The sequence below is a fragment of the Ruditapes philippinarum genome, unplaced genomic scaffold (assembly GCF_026571515.1).
Source record: "Ruditapes philippinarum isolate M1 unplaced genomic scaffold, ASM2657151v2 ctg2695_1_1_1_1, whole genome shotgun sequence".
In the NCBI taxonomy this organism is placed as follows: Eukaryota; Metazoa; Mollusca; class Bivalvia; order Venerida; family Veneridae; genus Ruditapes; species Ruditapes philippinarum.
The window spans coordinates 19,539-39,601 of NW_026863612.1; the positions used below are offsets into that span (position 1 = coordinate 19,539).

At 33.0% G+C, this 20,063-nt stretch overlaps 1 protein-coding gene across 3 annotated transcripts in view; it reads left to right on the top strand.

Moving 5' to 3' along the window:
* LOC132722701 (protein YIPF5-like) overlaps positions 1-20,063 on the top strand; it is a 91,206-nt gene that overhangs the window by 4,620 nt on the left and 66,523 nt on the right. For 2 of the 3 annotated variants that reach the window (XM_060707224.1, XM_060707223.1), the window contains exons 3-5: positions 1,750-1,791; positions 5,983-6,158; positions 7,574-7,608. In XM_060707224.1, coding sequence (XP_060563207.1) covers positions 1,750-1,791; positions 5,983-6,158; positions 7,574-7,608 — 253 coding nt within the window. The remainder of the gene's footprint in view (positions 1-1,749; positions 1,792-5,982; positions 6,159-7,573; positions 7,609-20,063) is intronic. The other variant, XM_060707225.1, reaches the window with a different exon arrangement.

The window sequence follows — 20,063 nt, forward strand, 5'->3', positions numbered from 1 at the left end:
CACTTGCTTTTTAGCTCACCTGTCACAAAGTGACAGGGTGAGCTTTTGTTATCGCTTTTCGTCCGGCGTCCGTCCGTCCGTCCGGCGTCGTCCGTCCGTCCGTAAACTTTTGCTTTAAATGACATCTCCTCATAAACCACTGAGCCAATTTCATCCAAACTTCACAGGAATGTTCCTTTGGTGGTCACCTTTAAAAATTGTTCAAAGAATTTAATTCCATGCAGAACTCTGGTTGCCATGGCAACCGAAAGAAAAATCTTTAAATATCTTCTTTTAAACAACCCTAAGAGCTAGAGCTGAGATATTTGGCATGAAACATCTTCTAGTGAGTGTCTACCAAGTTTGTTCAAATAAAAGCCCTGGGGTCAAAATTGGCCCCGCCCCAGGGGGTCATTGATTTTCCCTATATGCATATAGTAAAAACTTAAAAAATCTTCTTTTAAAGAACCCAAAGAGCTAGAGCTAAGATATTTGGCATGAAACATCTTCTAGTGAGTGTCTACCAAGTTTGTTCAAATAAAAGCCCTGGGGTCAAAATTGGCCCCGCCCCAGGGGGTCATTGATTTTCCCTATATGCATATAGTTAAAACTTAAAAAATCTTCTTTTAAAGAACCTAAAGAGCTAGAGCTAAGATATTTGGCATTAAACATCTTCTAGTGAGTGTCTACCGAGTTTGTTCAAATAAAAGCCCTGGGGTCAAAATTGGCCCCGCCCCAGGGGGTCATTGATTTTCCCTATATGCATATAGTAAAAACTTAAAAAAATCTTCTTTTAAAGAACCCAAAGAGCTAGAGCTAAGATATTTGGCATGAAACATCTTCTAGTGAGTGTCTACCAAGTTTGTTCAAATAAAAGCCCTGGGGTCAAAATTGATTTTCCTTTTTTGTGTATAATAGCAAAAACTTAAAAATCTTCTTTGAAAAAACCCATATAGCTAGAGTTTAGATATTAAGCATGAAACATCTTTTAGTAAATTTCTACAAAGTTTGTTCAAATAAAAGCCCCGGGGTCAAAACTGGCCCTGCCCCAGGGTGTCATTGTTTTTAACTATATGTGTATAGTAAAAACATAAAAAATCTTCTTTTAAAAAACCCAATGAGCTAGAACTTAGATGTTTAGCATGAAACATCTTCTTATGGGTGTCTACCAAGTCTGTTCGAATAAACAAATAAAAGCCCTTGGGTAAAAATTGGCCCGGGGGGGGGGGGGGTATATACAGGTGAGCGACCTCAGGGCCATCATGGCCCTCTTGTTTCTTATTTTGCTGAATGTGTGTTATGTCTGAAAAAAGATTTTATGTTACTCTAATAACTTAAGGGACTTGAATTATTGGAGGTCAGCTGTTCTCACTTTTAAATTGCTGAACTTTTGTAATGGAATTGCTCAATTTTGAATTTGCAACAATCCATTTGAAGTTTCAGGGATTTTATTGTATGCCACCAACAGTATTGAGCTTTGTCAGACGACTGGCCTGGCTCTACGCAGGTGAGGTTGCAAAGTGGCAAAGACTTATCACTTTGGGTTCCAGTAGGTTAAGGTTTGATAGAATGACCTTGAAGGTTTGCTAGAATGACCTTGAAGGTTTGATAGCATGACCTTGAAGGTTTTCTAGAATGACCTTGAAGGTTTAATAGCATGACCTTGAAGGTTTGCTAGCATGACCTTGAAGGTTTGCTAGCATGACCTTGAAGAATAGATGTAAAATATAATATTTTGATGATTTTTTCAATGTGGTATATTTATTACAGAGAGTTTGGCCAGTTTAACTATCCATATTATAATCAAGGGAGGTAAGGATGTAAACAAAAATATAGAATATTTTGTAGTATTATGTTTATATAATTCTAATAACCAACAGGAGCTTGGAATGTAATAGTTCATTTATATACATGTGAAGATGTTTTGTTTTATTTTCTTGAATATTCATGTTTTTTTATGCAGAAGCAATATTAAATTTATATAATGCTTAGATGTAACATTTGAATATTCTGATAATTGGTATACAGTCTCATTTAAATGCAAAATTAACATTTTTTTTAATATGGACAGAGAAGATATTTATGTTTTGTTTGAAACTCTACACACTATAGGTAAACATTGTGTCAACAATAACATAGTGTCATTAAAAAACTAGCAGTGTTTTAATGAAAAGACCAAATCAACTTAACCAGTTATTGGGAATGTTGTTTCCCAAATACAGCTTTTGTCTTCTTTCATTAAAATTTGACATATTCAGTAATAGGTTCCTAGATTTCAATAAAGCTCTAAGTATATAAAAGTATACTACCTTAAGTTAAGTTAAGATGAGCATAGTATATCTTAAAAAATATGCAATTTTTGAAAGACAAATTACTTTTTGAAAGAAACTTTTATATTTTTCAGTATGTTTATTTGGACTTTAACTTTACTTAAACTGTTGTTAGTCACTATCTAGTTGAAGTCTAAGTTGTTAACATTTTAATATCCAAGCTTCTGTACAAATATTCTTACTTTCTTATACAGTATCTGACATTAACATTTCATGCAGTAACATAGAATTCTAGGAGTAAAATACATGTACATGTACTTCTAGAATTGACAAATTACTTTTTTGTGCAAGTTTTATACAAAACTTGTTATAAATGTAATTGATAAGTACTTTGGAATGTATTTTGTAAAGTAAACAATTTTTGTTCTAGACTGTAAACATATTTCTGGAACTGCTAATTTAGAAATATAAAATAACATTCATTTTTTAAGACACAACATTGTAATCTTTACTTTACGTTTTTATTTTTTACAAGATTTTTTACAAGATAAAATGAGGCGTGTCATGACAAAACCAATGTAATGCGTTTGCAACCAGCATTGATCCAGACCAGCCTGCGCATCCGCACAGTCTAATCAGGATCCATGCTGTTCGCTATCAGTTTCTGTACTTGTAATAGAGTTTAAAAGCGAACAGCATGGATTCTGATCAGACTGCGCAGATGCGCAGGCTGATCTGGATCCATGCTGGTCGCAAACGCACAATGTTGGTTTTGTCAATACGCAGCTCAAAAAGTAAACACACTTGATGCTTACAGCATTATTCTTCTATAGAAATCACATTGTAGATTATCTATCCATAATCCTTTATATGTAATCTTTAAAGCAGTCTTCAGCTTTTCTCAAGGTTAAATATATTACCATATATTAAGATAACTTGTTTCATATAATTGTTAAAGGTGGAAAATGAAATTTGCCGACGATATAATACATAAACACTAAGGAAACCCCTTGATACCTTTAATTTATCAGTCCACTTTCTATTCTTTTAAATTAGTAAAGCAGACAATTCATTTCCCAATTTTCTATTTTTAGAACATCACTGAAGGTAATACATTGTAAATAGCTCTCGGGATGTTGTTTTGAGGAAGGCTTCACAGTGATATGATGCCATGATAAAATTACTGAAATACTTAGTTTGAAACAACAAAGATTTGTTTTACCAACAGAAAAGTAAAGCTGAAGGCTACTTTAATACACAGATTTCAAATGTATAAATGAGCCTCGCCATGACAAAACCAACATAATGGGTTTGCGACTAACATTGATCCAGACTAGCCAGCATATCCTCGCAGTCTGATCAGGATCCATGCTGTTCGCCATCAGTTTCTCTACTTGTTATAGGGTTTGTAAGCGAACAGCATGGATCCTGATCAGACTGCTAACATGCGTAGGCTGGTCTGGACCCATGCTGGTCGCAAACCCATTATGTTGGTTTTGTCGTGTTGCGGCTCAAATTTATAATACATCAGTAATTAACAAATTAAGATATGTTTATATGATGTAGCATACATGTACAACTTGCTTCAATATATAGACTGTACACATAACAACTATTTTATCCCACAGACATTTTATACTGTAAGTATATGGGCTTAAGTTGTTTAGAACAAAAAGAAATTCATGGATTTGCACTGACATTACAGCATTATTTCTGTAAAACATTCCACAGCTTATTATTGCAACATGATAACTTTCAACTAGCATTTATGAAAGGGATGTTTAACTGCCAGTAAGAAAGCAGTCAGACCATGTCATTGCAAGAAATAAGCAAAAATATAACAATTATAATATTCATTAGAAAATTGTATTATTTGAAGAAAATTGTAAATTGTTATTGCAAATCCATTTCTCATGGGTAAAAGTTTTCAGGATATTCATACTTTCAAAAGTTCTCTGCCAGTTATGAAAACTTAATATTTTAAAAGTGACTCTTAGTTTTTTAGGATATTGTTTTTTAATTCCAAACTTTTACCCATGATTTTTTGCCTATTATACAGTGAAGTTATTGTAATGTATGGTTGATTTAAACCCTATGACTATTTAAAGCACTCACAGGTATGCTGTAAAATCTATTTACCTCATTCCTTCATTACTTGATCTTTCTGCATTAAAAAATAAAAAAAAATTTCTCATTTAAGTTATTTTGATACATCAATTCAACATTTAATTCACTCACTGAAAACCGGCAAATAGCTTTTTGTTCTGAAAAAAAATCCCATTTAATACAAAACATTGATATTTCTAAAACAGAACTGGTGTTGATTAGAATTCTCTCATAAGATAGATTTTTAGCTTGTGATAAACTCATGGTGTACTGTGAGTTATATGGTGTCTGTCAACCATTTATATTACATGATTTTACTGTTCCATTTATCATGATGTTTAAATATGAAACCTTGTACGAATTCTAGATGTAAAAGATAGTCTTTAAGTCAAAGTACATAGACATTGGTTTCTAAAATGTTTCATTGTTGGAGGGTTGGCCCTGGATTTTATTTGCAAGTAGACAATTAGGTCATTTTTTTGGGGTTTTTTTTTTTTATAAATTGTTGTACATTTAATTATGGGATTGCTCTTTTTTGTTCAGAGAATTAAAAGGCTTGTTATTGCTTATAGAAAGAAGTAGATTTATTTATTATATAAAATGTAATTATGTATACTTGTACACAGGTGTACATGATAATTTTCCTTAACCATTGTTGAAATACTTAAGATATACAACTTTTTCATAGACCTGTTTACAGTAATCACCTATGGTTACCTGACTGCAGTAATGTTTCAGATGTGGTCAGAAATAAGAGACATATCTCCAGATAAATGTTGGAATTGACGCAAACAATTTTACTAATTTATAAAAAGGATAAATACAACTAGAAATAAGCTTACAATTTTTATTATGAGACATGTATGCTGTAATTTGAATTGGTTTAACTTATCAGTTTGCGAGACAAATCATTCATATTGTTATTGAAATATTACTGATATTGTAATAATATCATTGGACAATCTTGACTTTAATCATTCTTATACTTTTAGGCTGCTGTAAGTTTATGAATAAATTTTGATTTTAACCCAATAATGCATGTAATGTAGTACAATGTACATGTTGGCTCTTTAAAAAATTTTTGACAGTTTATATGGCCATGTTTATATGCTATTTTTGCTATATAAATCTTGACTAACAGTCCAGGTTATAAATGTCTTAGTACAATCCTTTAAACTGGGCCATATATCCTATTAAAAATCTTTTTAAACTGCAATTGTATTAATGATGTAGGCATATGTACGCACCAGCCAGTCATTCTTATTCAATTGATGATTCAACAATAGTGATGTGTCACTGACATGTATGTTACATATTATTGTGTATCTTTACCTTAATTAGCAAATCAAGTTGTATACATTGTAGTTCACTGATTAAAGGAACTCCACTGAGATTCAAATGCCTTTGAAAATAGAATTTGAATTTTTTGCATAGATTACCTTTGGCATTTAGAAAGATGTTTTGATCTGAAATTTTGCAGACAAGTTATTAGTCTAGACCTACATCAAATGGATTAATCTTGAATAATTAAAATTATTTAAATTCTGTCATGTCAAAAAACCTCAGTGGAGTCCCTTTAAGATTTACATAAAGAGTTTGTTTGAACATCATTTGGTTGTGATTTCAGGCAGTTTGGTCAGTTCGATTACAGTAACCAGAGCACTAATTATGGAATGGAGGCAAGTTACACCGGCCAACAACCCGCGCCATATAATCCGTCCATCCTCACTCCTGACTCGGCACAAGCCTTCTCAGCACCACCAGGGGGAGACAACTACGAGGATGAACCTCCGTTGATGGAAGGTATTATTCATAAAGATGATAGGTTTTTTCCATTCATAACATCAGGGTTACTGTATTTTCGCGTTTCTAAGCAAACTAGGCGAAATGAGGAGAATCAAGGCAAAATAGAAGTCATCTAGAAACTTGTTCCAAGCATCTACCTCTATGACTTATTTACCCTTAATTATTACAAAACACACAGTAAAATTTAGCAGTGTATTTTGTAGAGTTTGGTGTATACAAATCATTCACTGTGTATAAACAGTTGGTTTCCTGTTTTGGCAAGAAAAGTTGAAATTTAAAACATCTATTGGTTCCAAAGAAAGGTATGGTAATCTGAAGTAGCGGGTGCTTGTTTCCACAAATTCATGGTACACATTTAATTGTATAGGCTTGCAAGACATGGTATAGTGATATTTTGTTTGTGTAGGTTAATGTCAGGTTATTTATGCAGGTAGGGGAGGTAAGTGTTACAGTACAAAGTTAAATTTGATATCAAAATTGTCTCCCTTGTGTCTTATTAAATGCATTATAAAATATAGTAAGTAAATATCTTCCATTCCTTTTGTCACAGAATTTATTTTATGATATATATTCAGCTAATGTGTCACTGGTTTCAGTGGGAAGTGGCTTTTAGTGTGAATTCATAAATGCTTATGCGTTAACTTTCCTCCATGCAAGTTTTGACTAAAGTTTTTTACTCTATTAATATACAGTTTTAAGCCTAAAGAATTGTGTATTACTTGGCTATCGAAATAAATGTTTAACTAAAACTGAAAATTTACAGTAGTTTACAAAATTTTGTTATTTTTCTAACTATTATCATATTGTATGAATTGGCTGTAAGTATTACAAATTAACTTAAAGCAAAATGTACTGGTACATACAAAAGGAATGATCAAAAAGTTGTTCCAACATTCATTGTGTATCATATAAGCTTATCTATAGTTGCCAATATGCCAGGACTATACAAGGCTAGAAAACTCTAGAAAACTGTTATAAATTTTATGTCATAAAGGAAAATGCAATAGAAATAAAGAAACAACCGGTTCTTTAAGACTACACTTGATATCTTAGATGAAATTGTCTGTATTTCAATAAAGACAAAACAATTGATCATTTTTAGAGAAAACATGCATTGACTCAATGATAAACTGGGACATCCGTAGCCATGTGATTAAGGTCCTTGACTACAAACCACCTGCCTCCTACTGCTGTAGGTTCCAGCCACGCAAGGGTCTTCAAATTCTTTCTTGTGAGAAAGCCATCCAGCTAGCTTGCAGAACGTCAATGGTTCTACTCAGGTGCCCTCTGCCAGTAAAGGTGGAAAGTCGCCATATGACCTACACTGTCTTAGTGTGATGTAAAACCCAGTTAAAAAAACAAAAACAAAAAAAACATTAATTCAAATAAGTTTGCTTTTTTTCTGCTTTCAGAACTTGGTATAAATTTTGACCACATCGTACAAAAGGTAAGTGATATAATAAGGAAATAGATATCAATTCTGAGTGCATTGTGGCAGAATAATGCACAGGAACATAATCATGAGGGCCGATTATCATGCTAATAAACAGCAGAATTGATAAAAATATATGTAGTAAAAATGGGCATAGAAGTAATTTTCCTGATGTCATTAAGTTTATTGACATCATATATGATGTATACATGTGTAAGCATTCGTTTTTTATGCTGTGCATATATTGTGTAATAATGCACTTGATTGCCCTATGTCTGTTTGATAGGTGGATAGTGTGAAGCGTGTTAGAATAGTCAATATGATAATAACATATAACAGAGTATGTAATATTCAGATAGTGTGAAATATGTAGCTGCGTTTATTTATCCAATGTGACATTAACATTGGAAATCCAGGTGCAAATTGGGGAAGAAAAAAAAAATGTTTGAATTAATTTATTACTTGATAGTTTCATCTCATTACTAGGTTTCCTGGTTTATTATAAGACTTGACTATATGTGTGATATTTGCATTTTTTGTACATTTTTATACCCCCAAAAAGGAAGTTTGGGGGTGTATATAGGAGTCACCCTGTGGTCGGGCGGTCGGTCGGTCTGTCGGTCGGTCCACACGTCCGTTGCATTTTCCTTGTCCGGAGCATAACTTGAAAACTAATGGTTGGAATTCAATATAACTACATACAATGGTCAAGCACATTGAGAGGAAGTGCAGTGCACAAGAATCATAACTCTATCTTGACTAATTACAGAGTTATTGCCCTTTGTTACTTTTCCTTGTCCGGGGCATAACTTGAAAACTACTGGTTGGAATTCAAAACAACTTCATACAATTGTCAAACACAATAAGGGGAAGTGCAGTGCACAAGAACCATAACTCTATCTAAAGTAATTACAGAGTTATTGCCCTTTGTTGCTTTTCCATTGCTTTTTTTTTTGACTGTTGCATTTTCCTTGTCCGGAGCATAACTTGAAAACTAATGGTTGGAATTCAATATAACTACATACAATGGTCAAGCACATTGAGAGGAAGTGCAGTGCGTAAGAAACATAACTCTATCTTGACTAATTACAGAGTTATTGCCCTTTGTTACTTTTCCTTGTCCGTGGCATAACTTGAAAACTACTGCTTGGAAATCAAAACAACTTCATACAATTGTCAAACACAATAAGGGAAAGTGCAGGGCACAAGAACCATAACTCTATCTAAAGTAATTACAGAGTTATTGCCCTTTGTTTGCTTTTCAAATGCCTTCTTTTTTTTGTCCGAAGCATAACTTGAAGACTAATGGTTGGAATTCAATATAACTATATACAATGGTTAAGCACATTGAGAGGAAGTGCAGTGCATAAGAACCATAACTCTATCTAAAGTAATTACAGAGTTATTGCCCTTTATTACTTTTCCATTGCTTTCTTTTGTCCGGACCATAACTTGAAGACAAATTGTTGGAATTCATTATAACTTCATACAATGGTCCAGCATATTGAGAGGAAGTGCAGTGCACAAGAACCATAACTCCATTTTGACTTATTACAGAGTTACTGCCCTTTGTTTCTTTTCCTTGTCCAGAGCATGACTTTAAAACTACTGGTTGGAATTCAAAACAACTTCATACAATGGTCAAGCACAATAAGGGGAAGTGCAGTGCACAAGAACCATAACTCCATCTTGACTAAGTACAGAGTTATTGCCCTTTGTTACTTTTCCTTTGCTTTCTTTTGTCTGGACCATAACTTGAAGACTTATTGTTGGAATTCATTATAACTTCATACAATGGTCAAGCACATTGAGAGGAAGTGCAGTGCATAAGAACCATAACTCCATCTTGACTAATTACAGAGTTACTGCCCTTTGTTACTTTTCCTTGTCCCAGAGCATGACTTGAAAACTACTGGTTGGAATTCAAAACAACTTCATACAATGGTCAAGCACAATAAGGGGAAGTGCAGTGCACAAGAACCATAACTCCATCTTGACTAGTTATAGAGTTATTGCCCTTTGTTACTTTTCCTTGTCCAGAGCATGATTTTGAAAACTACTGTTTGGAATTCAGTACAACTTCATAACAGTTGTCAAGGACATTCAAAGGAAGTGCAGTGCACAAGAGCCATAAATCCATTTTGACAAAATACAGAGTTACTGCCCTTTGATACTTTTCCTTGTCCGGAGCATAACTTAAAACGTACAGGTTGGAATTCAAAACAACTTCATACAATGGTCAAGCACAATAAGAGGAAGTGCAGTGCACAAGAACTATGATTCTATCTTAAGTATTTATAGAGTTATTGCCCTTTGTTCTTTTTCTTTGTCTTTCTGGACTTATTACAGAGTAATTCAATTAAACTTCATCAATGGCCAACCACACTGAAAGGAAATGCAACATACATGAACCACAATTATCTTTAATTGCCCACAACCATAACTCTATGTTTCAATTCTTTTACAAGGTATTCTGTTACTAGTAACATCCTCATTTCCGAAGCAGACTTTTGGGGGTATTAATCACATTTAGTGATAGTTCTAGTTATTTTTGAAGTATTTGAATATATATGTGTATATATATAATATTATATATGTGTGTTTAGTCAAAAGACATTGTTGATAACTTGATAACACTTTAGGTTTCCTGAAATTCTGCAACCATTTCTCAGAATATTTGAAACATGGTGCTTTAAATCATTAATAAGATGTTCTCAAAGCCCATAAGGAGGACACCCATTGACATAGTTCCTAGTTTATGGAATAGTTTTAATTTTTGCAAATGATACAACCAGGCAGTTCAATAAAAAATGTTCTTGCATAACTCCTAACACAGTTGCTCCTTATTTTTTGCTTGACTTGTTCTTTCTATTAAAAAAAATTCTAGAAGGAAGAACAGTTGCAATAAAAGTGCCAAAATATATAACTAGTTTTCTCTGTACCTTTAGAGACACTTGAAACATGTAATGTCTGTTTGTAATTGTAAACTTTTGCCATCGTCAATCAGGCATACTACTAGTAGTAGTATTGTGTGTTAGAAGTGCTTAGGATGCATTTTTTCCAGCCAGAATTCACTCAATAAAAAATCAGGCTATGCGCTTAAAATATTGTACAGAAAAGAGAAATTAAGTTGTCACTCATTCATGGGAAAGTTAACTTGGAAGAATGCTATTTTTTCAAAACTTGAGGTTACTTTTAGTAGAATTTTTTTTACAAAGGTGCTGTTGATGTATATTATTGGTCCATTATTGGATTTTGATAAAAATTGCAGTTTTGCGAAATGACCTAAAAGTGAAAAACATTCAAAGTCTGTTTAACTCAGTTGGGTTAAGAACTGAACAAAAACATCTACTTTCAGTTTAATTCTGAGTACTGGTATATTTCTTCCATTACCTTTTGTAAAATTATCTGTTTTATTAGCTCGACTATTCGAAGAATATGAGAGCTATTATAGTCGCCCCGGCGTCGGCGTCAGCGTCTGCGTTGGTTAAAGTTTTTTGTAAATTCAAATATCTCAATTATTACTTGAGATATTCAATTGAAACTTACAATACTTATTTATAGTAACAAGGTACATCAGATTGACAACTTGGATAACTCTGCCTACAATATTGACAGAATTATGCCCCTTTGGAACTTAGAAATTTTGGTTAAAGTTTTTTGTAAAGTCAAATATCTCAATTATTGCTTGAGATATTCAATTGAAACTTACAATACTTATTTATAGTAACAAGGTACATCAGATTGACAAGTTGGATAACTCTGCCTACAATATTGACAGAATTATGCCCCTTTTTAACTTAGAAATTTTGGTTAAAGTTTTTTGTAAAGTCAAATAATTTCTCAATTATTGCTAGAGATATTCAAATGAAACTTACAATACTTATTTATAGTAACAAAGTACATCAGATTGACATGTTGGATAACTCTGCCTACAATAATGACAGAATTATGCCCCTTTGGAACTTAGAAATTTTGGTTAAAGTTTTTTTGTAAAGTCAAATATCTCAATTATTGCTTGAGATATTCACTTGAAATTTAAAATACTTTTTTATAGTAACAATTTTACATATCTCTATAACTATTAAAGATATTTATTTAAAACTTCACATTTAGGGTCATAATTGTAGGTCACTGACAAAGCTTGCATTTAGGCTGATTTTTCTCCCTTGTTTCAACTTAGAAATTCATGGTAAAGTTTTGTTTGTAAGCTGTTATCTCAATAACTACTGAAGGGTTTGTGCCTTTTTTGGGACAATTTTACGCATTCATAATAATAAAGCAGTGATTTACTTGATAAAACATCTTAATAACAAGCCTTTGTACCTTTTCTGTCAAATTTATGTATTCATAGGTAATTAGTATTATTATACTTAATAAAACACCCTTGTGACATTACCTCCCGAATAGTCAAGCCAATACTGTATAATTAGACTCTCTCTCAGGCCTTTAACATGAATTTATAAAAAAAAATTAGCCCTTTTGTGAACTTAAAAATTTTAATAAAAAATTTAACATTATTAAGGCTCTTTAAATACTATCAATTACCTAGAATAGTCGAGCGTGCTGTCCTACCGACAGCTCTTGTTATTAAATGCCCTTGTTGATCTTTGTAAGAATTTCCTATTGTTTTTAGGTTTTATTGGACCTTTAAGTGGAGTTCCTTTAAGACTGTCGATGATTGGGATGAAAGTGCAAATTTGAGCCACGTCACGACAAAACCAACATAATGGGTTTGCGACCAGCATGGATCCAGACCAGCCTGCGCATCCGTGCAGTCTGATCAGGATCCATGCTGTTCACTTACAAACCCTATAACAAGTAGAGAAACTGATAGCGAACAGCATGGATCCTGATCAGACTGCGCGGTTGCGCAGGCTGCTCTGGATCCATGCTAGTCGCAAACCCATTATGTTGGTTTTGTCATGATGCGGCAAATTTATCCATTGTGCTACAGGTTTAATACTTAACAAAGTTTTGTCTTATTCACCTACTTTTTGTTTTCTCAGGCACTTAATCTTAAACTTTGTGAATTTATGATCTTGGCATAATTACATTATTTTGGTGGAATTTGGCTGTGTATTATAGAGATAACATCTTATTATAGTTTATTGTTTATTTATGTTTCCTTAATGCAAATGAGGGACAATGAAAGAGCATGAAGTTTTTATGTACCTTGTGTAATACAATAGTTTTTTGTTCTTTGTATAGTTACTGTTGCATCTCCTTTCTTTTCATTTTGTTATCCCAGGCCGATGGAATCAGGAGGGGGATATTGTTTTGGCGTTGTCCGTCCGTCCTTCTGTCCATCTGTCTCAATTTCGTTTCCCCGCTAGTTCTCTGCAACTACTGGCTGGATTTCAACAAAACTTTATGGGAATCATCAATATCAAGAGGAGATATGCATATTGTTGCCTTGTTCCGCTCAGACTCTTCATTAAAGAGTTATGGTCCTTGATTAGTTATGCAGTATGCATATGGAGCAATAATCGTTTCCTCGCTATTTCTCTGCAAGTACTGTCTGGAATTCAATGAATCTTTATTGGAACAATCAATACCAAGAGGAGATGGGCTTATCATTGCCTTGTTCCAGGCAGACTCTTTAAAACAGAGTTATGGCCCTTGATTATTTTGCAGTATGCATATAGAGCAATATTGCTATTTCTCTTCAACTGCTGGATAGATTTCAGCAAGACTTTATTGGAATCATCAATAAGAAAAGGAAATTTGCATGCCATGATAAATTTATATATAAAATAAAGCCATATGTCTCCAGTTGTGTTAGTAATAACCAGTACTTGGCGGGGGATATAAATTCAATGGAATTTACTTGTTGAATTTGTATTTATCTGCTATTTGAGAAAGAAATTAAACCTTTTTGTAGAGGAGATCAGACATAGCACCCATTGCATGTACATAAAATGACAAAATTTGACGAAATTCTTTATACAGTGATAAAAGGGTTTAGTTTATATTTCTCATTTCTGTTTTTCAAATCACTTGCTCTTGCTGTCTAAAACTATGATGGTATCTGACCAGGTTAATAGTAAATGTATTCTTTCTTGCACTTTAAGAAAGATCAATTATTCATGATATCTACTTTCATAGTGGCTAACTCAGAGGCTACAAGATGAATGGAAAATAATGCTCATTCAAGTATTTGTGGCATTCTGTCTGTTATTGTTGTTTCCTAGCATGATTAGGTGAATGTTTGTTGCCATTCTGGTGTTATAGGTGTTTATTTGTTTAGCCAAGCACAGCAGGTGTTCTATGATAGATCATTGGTAGTGTGGATAATCAATTGATAAAGACACACCTAGGTGGGTTATAGTGTATACTGTCTGGTCAGTCTGAATCCAGAATTGTGTTTATTGTACAATAGAAATATATTTGCATGTAAAATAGAAATGTTTTTTTGTCCCCGGTATTAAATGTCTGTCTGAAGTTTCATGCGTATGAGATTTTAGTTTAAAATCTAACTTCTTATTGGCTATTAATATAAAGCAATAAAAAATAAAGTAAGCTATGTAAAATATGCAAGTATTCTGTCAAAGGAGCGTCTCATTTTAGCTCATCTATTTGAATATTAAATAGAGCTATAATTGTACTCACACAGGCATCAGTGTCGGCATCACATTTGGTTAAGTTTTTGCGTGTAAGTTGGCATCTCAAAACTACTGAAGGGTATAGGTTGACACTTCATACACTTATTTGAGAGCATATTAGGAAGTCACTTTTCAAGGCCCATAACTGTAATATTGATTTTGACAGAATTATGGCCCTTTTTGAACTAAGAAATTTTTACATTATCTAGGCTCAAGCACTGAGAATAGTAACTGTTGAGCACGCCGTCCGTAACCAACAGCTCTTGTTTCTGATAAATTTTCTCAATGTAATACTAATAGGGTCTATAATTGTTGCATATGTGATTATTTACACTGACATGATGTATTTTATAGTCACCAAATGTCTGAGAGTACAGACTATGTTTATAAAATGAGCAAACAATAAAGCTCTGCATGTTCTTGCAACATAAACATTTTGAGAGGTTTCTACATCTGTTTTACCAGATTATAAAAACAAGAACTGTTCTCTCCCTCAATTAAAGACTGCTTTACAGACTGGAAGAAGTTATTTGTGGATAACGTATGTCAAATAGCCATAATGGTAATGATCCTCTTGTAAACTCAGATTGACTCTAGTTATGAAAACATGCAGGTTTTTTTTGTGTGAAAATGAAGCATTGTTAAAGACACTTTAAAGTGACGGTTTTCAGGAGTTTTCATATAGACATCTATGTAGACATACAGTGTATGGGCAAAATTAAAACTGTTCAGGGGCAGATAACTCAAAAAAGAGAACTGTGACCCCCACATTTGTTTCGCTTAAAATATTTCTTTCGTCATATTCTAACAACATGCTAAGTTTAATGAAATTCTTTTTAACAGTTTATAAATTCTGCCAAAAGTATATGAAAACTTAAAAAACATCCTTACATTATGTCTCAGAAAACAATATCCTCTAGATTTGGCAAAAAATGACTTTAATCGCATTTTAAATAACGCTTTTAGAGCTTGTAAGGAGTTTAACCTGATGAAAGTTAGTGCTGGATTTGAAACTATTTGTCATAGCTGCAAACATGTAAACAAAAAAGTATTCAATTTCCATACAAAATACTAAATGACACTTTAATACTAGTACCAATATTCAAAAAATCAACAGAAGCAAAAGATGCTTCAGTTATAAATATAAGCACCTTATTAAAATCTATAACAGAACACCAAAAATAAAAATCTTTTGGGAAATATAAAAAAAACATTTCTTGGCCTTGGTGGGCCTTTAAAGTTTTACTGTTTCATGAAACTCTTTCAGTTGATGTAGAAAATAATGAAGCAGAAACAAAAATAAAGGTGTAACCATTGTCATTAAACCAGTGTGACTTGAATAATGATTTTGTTCTTCTTCTTGTATCATTATGTAGCAAACAATTTATCAAAGTCTCACAAGATGTAGGACCTCAAACACAAAAATATTAGCTGACAGGAAGTCAAAGTTAATACAATACTTTAAAATCTCTTGCTAGCTTTGAAATGGAATAGCTCTGAGTGTGACACTCAATCATGCTATTTTGTAGTTGATTTTAAAAAAGTCAAACTGTATACTGTGGGCAGGTTACAAAAATTCAGTTGTAATTGTAAAGGATTCTGCTCTACAAAATCTTTGTGTTATTCAATATAAAACATCTAAGTAGCTAAATAAGTCAAAAGAATTTATGAACAATTTTAGTCAGTATCCCCTGTATAAAGGTGCCAGGTGGATGTTATAGTTCTGATAAAGAATGTAAATCAAAGCATTTTTATAGCGAATATCTAATATAAAATATTGTTATTAACTTAGCCTGAGGTAGCATGTGTTTCTTACAATATCATAAATGTATAGTATTATATGAATTATTAATTAATAAACGGAGAGTCGGTTCCCTTGTTTACAATAAGAGTCTTGGAGAGCCGTGTGTTACATTTATTTACCTCTGTAATAACGGTTTATATTTCCCCAGCTGCTAATTTCTTCTTAGATATAAAGTCTCATAAGTTGTTTCTTGATGGTACTAAAGTCACCATGTGCGTATTAATTTGAGCCGTGTCATGACAAAACCAACATAATGGGTTTGCGACCAGCATGGAACCAGACCAGCCTGCGCATCAGCGCAGTCTGATCAGGATCCATGCTGTTCGCTATCAGTTTCTCTACTTGTAAAAGGGGTTGGTAAGCGAACAGCATGGATCCTGATCAGACTGCGCGGATGCGCAGGCTGGTCTTGATCCATGGCTGGTCGCAAACCCATTATGTTGGTTTTGTCGTGACGCGGCTCATATAGGTGCTGTTGTCTTAAGATAGGCCCTGGTGTTTTAAGGTGTGTAGTGATAAAACATTATCAATATTCCCACCCATTTATATTATAATAAGCCTATGTTTATTGAATGATTTGATAACACAGACAGATTTTATTGTAATAAGCACTGAGATATAGAAATGCTAGTGTTGTTTTAATTATATTTTGTGATTAAAGTAATTAGAACATTATAGGATAGATGAAAAATGAAACGGTGATGTTGGTAGTTTTTGCTCCGGATCAACACAGTTAGCCAAATAGAATAACCCAAGTACAATTCAGCCACTGCATTGTTCCTGGACAGGTTGTCAAGCAGCTTACCATCACTTTTGCAAGGAACTCAGATAACTTCTGTACCTGCCAGAGCAGAGGTACAGTGCGAATGACTTAAGAAAGAATTTCATGGTTAATCACAACAAAAATGACCTGCACTGTCTGGGAATCGAACCCATGTTGCCTGATTCACAGTCCAACACTTTACCTCAAAATTAAATTGAAAATTGATTTTTTGTGCGCTTCTTAGCCCGGTTTGAATGAAAAATAAAATTGCAAAGCTTCTCCTTTTGTGTTCTTTTGCACAATAAAATGATAATTCTGGAAAAACAGGGAGACTGGGAACGTTCTGAAAATTTGCACGTAAGTTATTGGTCTAGACAATTGCATCAAATGGTACACAAATATTGGGAAAATATCTCCAGTCCTGTCAAGTCAAAAAACCTCTGTGGAGTACCTTTAAGAATTAAAAATATTTTCTCATAGTATTACTTCCAGTTTGCTGATGATTGGGTTCTTTCAGCAAATGTTTCATATAAAGTAAAAGAAAATTATCTTTTATTTTATTGAAATGATAAGATAATGCTAGAGTTATCTCCCATATCATGCTCCTTGCTGGGTAATTATGATAAATGGTAATCTCTCAAACTGGGTCATTACAAACATTTAAGTTTATATGTTCCTCTTTTATCAATATATTTTCAAATCGTTGATTAGCTTATTATATGACCTTGACTTTTGTAGCCGATAGATGTTATCCGGAATTAGGTAAATGTGGTTTTTTTCTAAGTTAATCCCTAAGCCCACCCTCGTTCACCATGTTATATAACACTGGGATGGCACCATTGTTATGAAAAGGGCAACTTTAAAATTAAACATTTAAACTGCCTGCGGTCTGAATTAATATATTTTCATTTATAATGCACAAAAGGATTAGTGAGTTAGTTTTTAAGGTGGTTTGTCAAGGTGATTAAGATCATGCTAAAGCAAAAATTTTCCACAACATATATGAAATACTTATGTCCTTGCCTCTAAGTCACTTAAATTTATCCAAGCATAGCAATTCCTTATTCGCATTAAATTGATGAAGTTCACACATACTATCTCCATTATAAGGTATTCTGTGTGAGCTAGTCTAAAGGAAAAATCAGTTGAAAATTACAAGAACCCTTCCCTACAATTAAGAAAACCTCAAGACAGCCTTGAATATTGATTTTGCCTGCTACTAAATTAATTAGCCGAGTATTAGATATTTTTCTCCATTTCTTTGACAGGAAATTTTAGTTCTTACTTAAATTATGGTATAAAATAAGCAGACTATAATGATTTTAGACTGTGTTTCTACAATTATGTAGGTTCTTTCTTTTTTATTCAAAGGAGCTTAGATTATAATCATCTTTAAAGCAATCCCTGGCAACAATGGTTAAATTAATGTAAATTGATGTAAGGTCAAGGTCGTGGGTAGAATGTACTTTATTGGTAAGCGCTCTTTGAGCATGTCTGAAATCGGAAATATGGCAGCCATTTTTTATTAGCTCGACTTTTTTTTTTTTGAAAAAAAAAAGTAGAGGTATTGTTATAGTCAGGTCGGCGTTGCTGTCTCCGTTGCCGTTGCCGTTGCCGTCCGAAAACTTGTACCTGGATCATAACTTTTTTATTTCTTGGTGTATTGTCTTCATACTTGGCCACAACAACCCTTGGGACAAGACCTTTCAGTAGACCACACTAACCTTGACCTTCATCCATAAATGACCTTGACCTTCAAGGTTAAAAGTCCAATTTTTGCTTGTTCATGCTGTTATTGGCTGTTACTTTGTTATTTTTAAATAGATTGTCTTCAAACTTGAACATAATAATCTTCAAGGATATCCCTTAAAAATAACCAGTCAGACCTTGACATTCACTCATCAATGACCTTGACTTTGAAGGTCAAATTATTGAAATTTTCATTTTTTTGGCTATTATTGGCTGTAACTTTGTTATTTTTGAATGGATTGTCTTCAAACTTGAACATAATAATCTTCAAAGATAACTGTTAAAATATACCGAAAGACCTTGACCTTCACTCATTAATGACATTGCCTTTGAAGGTCAAATTATTGAAATTTTCATTGTTTTGGCAGTAACTGACTGTAACTTTGCTATTTTTGAAGGGATAAACTTCATATTATAACAGAACATTCTTAAGGACCAGACCTTGTTGTTTATCAAACCCAAATTTGCTTGGGCTCTTTAATGACCTTGACCTTGAAGGTTATATTACTGAATTTTCTCAGATTGTGCATTTATTGGTGTGTGTGTATGTATAGTATATGTATTATATATATATATATAAATGTGTGTGTGTATATATATATATATATCAAATATATATATATATATATCAAATATATATATATATATATATATATATATATACATATATATTATATGTTATTTTGGTTTTGGAGTGATATATGTGGATATATTACCTGTTAAGATTGTATATCACCCGAGCCGTTAGGCGAGGGTGATATTTTATCTTGGCAGGTAAAATATCCAAATATATCACTCAAAAACTAAACTAATAATTTTATCACCCTTCCCTTGCCGAGTTAAGACGATTTTAAAATAAATCATTGCTACTTCAAATGAAACGTCGAAATAAGATTCCCTGTAGGATACCCCTTTACCTTAACATGACGTCACATAAATACATGACGTATTTTCTTTCGAACATAACGGATGTATACAACAGAAAAGGAGTAGTCTGTTGAACGCACTTTTTTGGAATTAATATCAAGCTTTCAAAAGATCATATTTGTTTCCTATACTGACGAGAATATGTATCATTACTCTGTTTTGGTAAATATTTATCATTTGACAGTTTAAAAGTGCTTGTAAATCGGAATTTATATCGCATAAAATCAAACCGTATGCGCATCGCACGGCGCATTTTGTTTACAACAAGGGGTACCCATCGGGGAAATTTAATGTGTATATTACCCGTCTGGCTCGGTTATATCAATTTCTTTCGGGTGATCAATATCCAATCAAAAAGGCGGAAAAAATCTGGAAGGGTTATAAACATGTATATAATTGCTTCATGTTTTTCTATTTTTAGAAATTGCGTCATTTTTTCTATTTTTAGAAATTGCGTCATTGTTGCTATTTTTAGAATTTGCTTCATTTTTTTCTATTTTTAGAAATTGCGTCATTGTTGCTACTTTTAGAAATTGCGTCATTTTTTTTCTATTTTTGGAAATTGCGTCATTTTTGTTCTATTTTTAGAAATTGCATCATTGTTTCTATTTTTAGAAATCGC